The sequence below is a fragment of the Nycticebus coucang genome, chromosome 9 (genome assembly GCF_027406575.1).
Source record: "Nycticebus coucang isolate mNycCou1 chromosome 9, mNycCou1.pri, whole genome shotgun sequence".
Taxonomy (NCBI): Eukaryota; Metazoa; Chordata; class Mammalia; order Primates; family Lorisidae; genus Nycticebus; species Nycticebus coucang.
The window spans coordinates 35,963,747-35,972,783 of NC_069788.1; the positions used below are offsets into that span (position 1 = coordinate 35,963,747).

Below are 9,037 nucleotides of genomic sequence, written 5' to 3' on the forward strand. Positions count from 1 at the left end.
CTCTCCTTAGGCTGGCCGGACGCGGCAGTGGCAGCAGGGGCGGCGGCGGCGGCGGCGGCGGTGGCGGGGGGGAGGGGACGGGCGGGGGGCTGGTGGCAGCAGCGGATGGACTCGCGGGTATCCGAGCTGTTCGGCGGCTGCTGCCGGCCTGGAGGGGGCCCGGCCATAGGCGGAACCCTCAAGGCTAGGGGGGCCGGCGGCAGCAGCGGCTGCGGGGGCCCGAAGGGGAAGAAGAAGAATGGAAGGAACAGAGGGGGCAAAGCCAACAACCCCCCGTACCTACCCCCTGAGGTGAGGACCTGAGAAATGGTGAGGCGAGAAGAAACTACTCCTTCCGGTCCCGGGACTCTAGGGAGGCGGGACAGACACAATTAATCCCCCTTTCCGGTGTCGAGACCCCAGGGAGGAGGGGCGTGGAAGGTGAACCCCTCCTTCTGGTCCCGGGACACAAGGGAGAAGGGACAGAGACACTGGACCTCCCCTCGGTGTCAGGACTTAAGGGAGGAAGAGTGGAGACATCTAGATTACCCCAAGAAGAGAAGTGGGAATAGGGGGATTCCACCCCCTTGGGAAAAAACGTAGAGCATACCGACCACTGTCTGTGCTGTGACAAGGGAATGGGACTGCATCCTTTTTCTAAACTTGTTCCACAGGAAGGAGGGGAGTACCGGGACAAGAGCAATGTGTTCTTTCTTGTGAGGGGCAAGAACAGGTGTGTAGAAAAGAGTTTTCACATACCTGTTATGTCCTTATGGCAAAGGATGACTGCTATTTTGTCCTTCTTAGGAAAGGACCCAGAGGAAGAGCCTAAGCCATTGGTTATCAAAGTTTAACATGTATCAGAATCACCTGGATTGCTGGCCCCACTCTTAGAATTTCTGATTCAGTAAGAGAGGGGTAGCCCTGGGAATTTGCACTTCTTACAAGTTCATGTGATGCTCATTTTCCTGGTCCTAGGACCAGCCTTTGAGAACCATTGGCCTACGCTGTCATACCACATTTCTAAAGCCAACCCTCCTGACTCTCCATCCTCAACAAAATGCTAAAAAGGTCTCTGGAATGGGCGGCGCCTGTGGCTCAGTCGGTAAGGTGCCGGTCCCATATACCGAGGGTGGCGGGTTCAAACCCGGCCTCTGCCAAACTGCAACCAAAAAATAGCCGGGCGTTGTGGCGGGCGCCTGTAGTCCCAGCTGCTTGGGAGGCTGAGGCGAGAGAATCGCTTAAGCCCTGGAGTTGGAGATTGCTGTGAGCTGTGTGAGGCCACAGCACTCTACAGAGGGCCATAAAGTGAGACTCTGTCTCTACAAAAAAAAAAAAAAATAGATTTTAAAAAAGGTCTCTGGAAGTTATTTATTTATTTATTTTGAGACAGAGTTTCACTTATTAACTCTCGGTAGAGTGCTATGGCGTCACAGCTCACAGCAACCTCCAAATCCTTGGGCTTAGGTGATTCTCTTGCATCAGCCTCCCAAGTAGCTGGGACTACAGGCACCCGCCACAACACCTGGCTATTTTTTTGTTGCAGTTTTGGCTGGGGCTGGGTTTGAACTCGCCACCCTTGTTATATGGGGCCAGCACCTTACCCACTGAGCCACAGGCGCTGCCCTCTGGAAGTTCTTTGTTGATAAGAAGAGATCTCCTGGCTTGGCGCCTGTAGCTCAGTGGGTAGGGTGCCAGCCACATACACTAGGGCTGGCAGGTTCAAACCCAGCCAAACAACAATGGCAACTACAACAAAAAAATAGTCAGGCGTTGTGGCGGGAGCCTGTAGTCAGTCCCAGCTACTTAGGAGGCTGAGGCAAGAGAATTGCTTAAGCCCAAGAATGTGAGGTTGCTGTGAGCTGTGATGCCACAGCACTCCTCCGAGGGCGACATAGTGAGACTCTGTCTCAAAAAAAACAAAAGAAAAGAACTCCCTTATACATAATGAGGCAGAGATTATGGGTAAAGACCGTTAGGTTTTTTTTGTTTGTTTGGTTTTTTTTGCAGTTTCTGGCCAGAGCTGGGTTTGAACCCGCCACCTCCAGCATACGGGGCCGGCGCCCTACTCCTTTGAGCCATAGGTGCGGCCCTAAAGACCTGTTAGGGTCTGGGAACCAAAGGGCCTTGAAGGAATGGAATGATGATAGGAAGGGAAGAGGAAAAACAAAACGGTCAGAGAAGAGCATGGAAATGGCAAATCTTATATCCCTTTGCACCCAAGAGGGAAAGGCTCAGGCAACAGTATTTCTGTGCTGTGCTACCACCTGGAAGAGGTAGAAGAGATCGTGGGGTAGATTCAGGATTTCACCTCAACTGAGGCATGAAGGTTAGGAGTAAAAGACATAGTGAGTTTGTCTCTTTCATTCCATTTTCCAAGTTTCTTCTGTTCATCTCAGCCCCAGGTTTGGATCTCCGCCCCTCTCTCACCTAGGGCTCTTTCGTCCTCAGGCTTGTATTGACCAGTGCTTACCTCACCCTTTGGCCCTGGTCCAGAATCTCTTGCAACCTCTTACTCTTGATGACATCAGGAGGTGGGAAGGAGGGAAATGGTGTTTCCCAGACCAGTGGCAAAGAAAGACCTCAATAGCCCGGGCACAGAAGAGACATAGACTTCTGGGAACTGCAATTTGAGGCACTAGGGAGAAGGAAGAGTTGATCTTGCATCTAGGAAGAATGTGCTGCCAGTAATCAAAGAAAGGAGGGACTTGGTGTTCTGTTCCTGGCTTAGATGGGTTACTCCCAGTGTTCTTATAGGCCTGGCCTTCAGAGAGGCCACACTGAGGCTGAGGAGAGAGTTTTGTCTGCCACTGACCTTTGGCAGCCACTTGCCTGAGCAGGTGCCATTGGGGCTTCCTGCTCTCTTAAGTTAGCTGCCTGGGCCCCAGGGAGAATCATTCTCGAGGGGAAGTAGGGATTGGGTCTGGACAGTGTGTGGTAACTGCTACTTGTTTCTTTTCAGGCTGAAGATGGAAACATCGAATATAAAGTGAGTTTTTAGAGGGGGAAGGAGTAGAGGATAGGGTAGATTGTCCTTGTCAGCACAGGATGATTTCTCTGAGATGCTTTCCACTTAATATCTATAGCAAATTAGTGCTGTGGTTCATGGTAAGGGTTCTGTACCTTGTTTTGTTGGAGGGGGACTCACTATTAAGGGGGAGCTCAGGGATGAAGTGTTTAAGTGGAGAGGGAAAGCCCTTGTCCTTGGAGCAGAATAGGTGGGGCCCTTGTGAGTTTGGGAGGAACATCTCTGATTTTACTTCATGATACCCCACTTTCCCTAAGTTGAAGCTGGTGAATCCATCTCAGTACCGCTTTGAACACTTGGTGACACAAATGAAGTGGCGGCTCCAGGAGGGACGCGGTGAGGCTGTCTACCAGATTGGGGTAGAGGACAATGGGCTGCTGGTGGGGCTGGCTGAGGAAGAGATGCGGGCCTCCCTCAAGACTCTACACCGAATGGCAGAGAAGTATGTTTCCCCGTCCCCCACAGTTCTCCTTTACCTAACTTGGGAGGCCCATGCAGACCTAGTCACGTAGGGCTTGAGGGGCCAAGGTGGGACCTTTCCTTCTGCTGCCTTCTCTTGACAAAGAGCTAAAGTAGGAGGGCTCGTGTCCCTTCCTCGCTGGACATAGGCTTTTTGCTCCTTGATTTAAGGAGCGTGTGTGTGTTTAAAGGGAGCTGTGGATGAGAGATAGAGTGGAGGCTGGTGGAAAGTGCAGTAAGGTGTTGGGATCTGTGTGGGAAGTACAGGAAGGCTGCTGGTCCAGAGACAGGCTGGAATGCAGGAGTACAGTTGAGATATGGCAGCTGTGGCTTTGCTATGACAGAGTTGGGGCAGACATCACTGTTCTCCGAGAGCGAGAAGTGGATTATGATAGTGACATGCCTCGGAAGATCACTGAGGTGCTAGTACGAAAGGTCCCTGACAACCAACAGGTGAGCTCACACCCTTCCTTACCCCTCACGTCCATACTTCCTTGGTAGTGGCAGTTCTCTCCCCTGGCCCAGAATTCTGGGGGCTTCCAGTTCATTACTTGCTCCCTAAAGTGCATTCCTCCCTTGATCTAACCTTCAATGAGAGAGGTGAGGGATTAGAACTCTTACCTCTAACAATTCATCCAGTTTCTAGACCTACGTGTGGCCGTCCTGGGGAATGTGGACTCAGGGAAGTCGACTCTGCTTGGAGTCCTGACCCAGGGAGAGCTGGACAATGGGCGAGGCCGGGCTCGGCTCAACCTTTTCCGCCACTTGCATGAGATTCAATCTGGCCGAACCTCCAGCATCAGCTTCGAGATCCTGGGCTTTAACAGCAAGGGAGAGGTGCATGGGATCAATGGGATCCAGTGGGGCCAGACTTTGAGCATGAGACAGTAGTGGTGAAGGACATAGGATGGGGGCAAAGTGTGGGAGACTTTGGAATAGTATAGATGAAGACCCTGAGGGAACTTATGAACAAGCTCTGTCCTTCCTAGAAAACAGGGAATCAACTGAATTAAATTAATAAAACGGGGCTCAGGGTTAAGAAGCAGGGTCACCCAGTGATTGGTTTAGGTCCTGGCAACTCTTAAAGGGTTGGGGAGGTTGGTAGGGGGCACTGAGAGCCTTGGGCTCTGGGCCAGGTGGTGAATTACAGTGACTCGCGGACAGCAGAAGAGATCTGTGAGAGCAGCTCCAAGATGATCACCTTCATCGACCTGGCAGGCCACCACAAGTACCTACACACTACCATCTTTGGCCTCACCTCATACTGCCCTGACTGTGCCCTGCTCCTTGTCAGCGCAAACACTGGGATTGGTACGAGGCTTTGGGACAAAGGCAGTGCTGAACGGGGTGCTGACTCTCCTACCCTGGGCCTCCTCAAACCTGGGAGCCACACTAACCCTCTTCTTCTTCTCTCTCCTCCCTTCTCCATGCTCACACTTCTCTCCTGCTGCCTGCCTGCCTTCCTGCCTTCTCTGAGGCAGCTGGCACTACAAGGGAACATCTGGGGCTGGCCTTGGCCCTGAAAGTGCCCTTCTTCATCGTGGTCAGCAAGGTGGACCTCTGTGCCAGAACCACAGTGGAGAGGACAGTACGCCAGCTGGAGCGGGTCCTCAAGCAGCCAGGCTGCCACAAGGTCCCCATGCTGGTCACCTCTGAGGATGACGCTGTCACTGCTGCCCAGCAGTTTGCTCAGTCTCCCAAGTAAGCCTGCCTCACCTTAAAAACTTGATCCACTAAGAAGGTTGCCACCAGACCCAGGTGTCCCATCAACCAGAGGCAGACTGCTTCTGGCTCAGTTGCATGGGGTTTCCGCTTGGGTTTATGGGAGGGGATCTTGGCTGAAGGGGTTGGCCCTTCCCCTGAGAACATGTGGAGCTTTGCTGATGCCTGGGTCCCTGGAATGAAGTGTCATACAGGCATTTGCTATCACCCTTGAGCTTTGAGATGGGCTTCATGTGCCATGTTCCCTGGCAGGCTCACAGAGGGCTCAGTGTGCTGAACCATCAGCAGGCAGGAGAGAAAAGCTCACCTTTTCTATGTATGGGGTCTTGGCCTCTGCTTCCTGAAGAAAGGACTTTCTTCATCTGTTTGCTCATGTCTCTACAGTGTCACTCCCATCTTCACACTGTCCAGTGTGACTGGAGAGAGTCTGGACCTCCTTAAAGTCTTTCTGAATATCCTGCCACCACTCACCAACAGCAAAGAGCAGGAGGAACTCATGCAGCAGCTGACAGAGTTTCAGGTAGTTGGCCACCCAGATGTCTAGTCAGCTGGGGAAACAGGGAGGGGCTAATTTTAACACTGAGCCCAGAGTCTGTTTAGAGACTTAGGACCTGCCACCCCCCCTTGGAAGGCCTTTGACAATTTTCTCTGGCTTTAGGTGGATGAAATCTATACAGTACCAGAGGTGGGGACTGTTGTTGGAGGGACACTTTCCAGGTGAATTGGCTTGCTTGCTGCTTGCTCTACTCAGCCCTCACCCATACACGCCAAGTTGTCCTCACCCAAAAGAGAAAACCTTGGAGTTGAACAGAGTCCCTATAAAGGATTTGCTTATTTGCAGATTAGGGTTTCACTATCAGAAGGGCTGAAGAAAGCTAGTCTGTTGGCTTTTGAAAGTAAAAACAGTATTCCTGCTTGCTGGGAATCTCCAGACCCCTAAGGAAGAAGCATGGGTATTGAACCCCAGGAAGAAAACCAGAGTGCATTTAATTGACTTCATCTCAAAATAGGGAAATAAAAGGTTACTTAAGACTTTTTTTCCAAAGCAGAGGCTGAAACCCAAGGGGATAACCTGCCCCTTCAGGGATCAGGTGTTCAGTGTTGTTAAGCCAGCAGGTGCCTCTCTGTCAGCCATCACTGCTGGCCTTTCCTGGTGTTAGCTTTCTGACTCTGAACTATGGTGATCATCCCCACTGTAAGTCTGAATTTAGGGTTCCTTTTGCCCACTCGAGGGACTCAGCCCCAGAAGGGAAAGAATGTAATGGGTGCCCCTAGCAGAGTAGTAGATAGGGGAATGTAGGCTGACATTGTGCCACCTGCCCTCTGGGTTGCAGTGGAATTTGCCGAGAGGGAGACCAGCTGGTGGTGGGCCCCACAGATGATGGCTGCTTCCTGGAACTTAGAGTATGCAGCATCCAGCGCAACCGCTCTGCCTGTCGTGTGCTGCGAGCTGGTCAGGCTGCTACGTTGGCCCTCGGGGATTTTGACCGTGCTTTACTTCGAAAGGTGAGGTGGGTGGGTTGGAGAGGAACACAAAGAGATCTGCCTAGCAGACTAGCTACTGAATGAGCAGCACCCACCTAAGGTGCCTCAGAGAAACTCACAGGAAACCAAGAAGCTTATGGTCTAGTTACACAGACTGTATAACAATGGTTTAGAATAGTCGTGAGGCACAGATCACTAGATATGAATCACTATGGAGCAATATGAGTATCTAGGACTAAAAATACATGGAGGAGGAGTTCCCTCTAAGAGGAGAGTTCTGGGCTTGGCACCTGTGGCTCAAGCAGCTAAGGCGTCAGCCACATACACCTGAGCTGGGGGGTTCAAATCCAGCCCGGGCCCGCCAAATAATAACTGCAACCAAAAAATAGCCGGGCGTTGTGGTGGGCACCCATAGTCCCAGCTACTTGGGAGGTGGAGGCAGGAGAATCACTTGAGCCCAGGAGTTTGAGGGTGCTGTGAGCTGTGATGCCACGATACTCTACCCAGGGCGACAGCTTGAGGCTCTGTCTCAAAAAAAAAAAAAAAAAGGAGAGTTCTGAGTATTTCTGAGGTATTTGTGTTTGGAGTTATGTAGAGGAAGAGGAAATTTAGGAGCTGTAAGGGGGCATGGGATTGGCTGGGATGGAGGGTCTAATGCTAGGCCTGCTCTTCCTGGGCTTGGGGGCTGTGCCTCCCCAGGGCATGGTGATGGTGAGCCCCGAGATGAATCCTACCATCTGCTCAGTGTTTGAGGCAGAGATAGTCCTACTGTTCCATGCCACCACCTTCCGGCGAGGATTCCAGGTGACTGTACACGTGGGCAATGTACGTCAGACAGCAGTGGTGGAAAAGATCCATGCCAAGGTGAGTGGGATCTAGCCATATCTAGAATACATATCTAGCCATATCTCCAGAGAAAAGTCAGAATTCTTCCAGAAAGGAGGGAGGCCTGGGCCCAGACTTGCAGAGAATTCCCTGATCCATGGGCACAAAGCCCCACTTAGGGTGGGTAGCATTCTGGAAGGTGGGAAGCCAAGGCTGGTAGAGAATGGGATGTGGGGCACTGGCCAGGGTATTGACCACTTCTCTGCTGCAGGACAAGCTGCGGACGGGGGAGAAGGCAGTGGTACGTTTCCGCTTCTTGAAACACCCAGAGTACCTGAAGGTGGGCGCCAAACTGCTGTTCCGAGAGGGTGTCACCAAAGGCATTGGCCATGTCACTGACGTGCAAGCCATTACAGCAGGAGAAGCCCAAGCCAACATGGGCTTCTGAGTTCTTCAGGCTTGGACAGCTCTATTGCTGTCCCTACAATATATAAGATGACTTCCAGCTATGCTGCCCCCACCCCAGCTGGCGGCTCTGTGTATTAATAGGCTAAAGAGAGAGGGGTGCTACCTGCCACTTGCTCCTCATTGCCTTTCTGGAGAGGTGCCAAGATTGGTGGCCAGGGAGGGGCAGTCCTACGGGAGAAGACAGAATTCAGGGCAATGCTGAGAAGCTGTGTGCCCACCTGGTTGGCTCGTCACCCTGGCACCTGTGGCCTGTCTACTGGAGCTGACTGCATCCACTGTCAATTCCTCAGCCCCGCTATCAAGACTGGGCATAATTCGCTGGTGTAGTCGCTGCACTTTGGAATTGTCACAAATAGGGGTGGCCCTCAAAAGCACTCCTTTTTCTATACCTCTTCTCAAGGCCATGTAAGTTGCCCATCTCTGACTGTGGACAAAAGATACCTACTCCTGGCCATATGGTGGCCCAGGAGCTGAAGAAATGGCACAGGGACAGTGAGTGGCAATGCTCCCACCCCGTGCTGAGGACTGAGGCCTCTTCCTCAGCTTTATCTCCCTTCCCTTCTTTACTCAAGGGCCATTTTCCCAGTTCCTCCTCTCACAGGCCCCACAGGTGCTATTTGTTGTGCTGGCCCAGGCGTGGGGCTGCCAGGCTATGGCTTGGCATACCAAAGGTCAGCTGCATGTCAATCAGTCTCGTCCTCTCCTCTGCAGTCATCTGTTGGTTTTCATGCTGGATCAAATAGTATGTTTTACTTTCCCAAACCCACACTTCCCCCTCCTACTGTTTTCACCTGCCTTTGTGCTCCCATCTAAGCCCTCTCATGTTTTAGTAATTTATAGTGACCATCCCCTTCCCTCTGTTGCAGGGAACCAGGAGGAAAGGGAAAGATGTTGCCATATTTCCTACTCTTTAGGCATGGACTCCTTCCTTTCCCTTTGTTAGTTGTCCTGGGTTTCCGTGGACTCAGGGATTTGTTGGTTGAGGTTTCTCTGCATATATATATATGTATGTATGTATATATATATTTAAATACACATATATATTGTACAAAATAAAAATGTTTTATTGAA

The 9,037-nt window shown here is 51.7% G+C and overlaps 1 protein-coding gene across 2 annotated transcripts; it reads left to right on the forward strand.

Annotated features, from left to right (window-relative positions):
- Positions 1–9,037, forward strand: GTPBP2 (GTP binding protein 2). Of its 2 annotated transcripts, none has more exons than XM_053601539.1 (12): positions 1–291; positions 2,942–2,968; positions 3,265–3,449; positions 3,811–3,919; positions 4,106–4,303; positions 4,603–4,777; positions 4,948–5,167; positions 5,573–5,708; positions 5,847–5,905; positions 6,523–6,694; positions 7,373–7,537; positions 7,770–9,037. In XM_053601539.1, the coding sequence occupies exons 1-12, from the start codon at positions 106–108 to the stop codon at positions 7,944–7,946; spliced, it is 1,809 nt and encodes a 602-aa protein (XP_053457514.1). In that variant the 5' UTR covers positions 1–105; the 3' UTR covers positions 7,947–9,037. The 2 variants fall into 2 exon arrangements, with proteins under 2 accessions (XP_053457514.1, XP_053457515.1); XM_053601540.1 differs by lacking the exon at positions 1–291 and adding an exon at positions 323–712.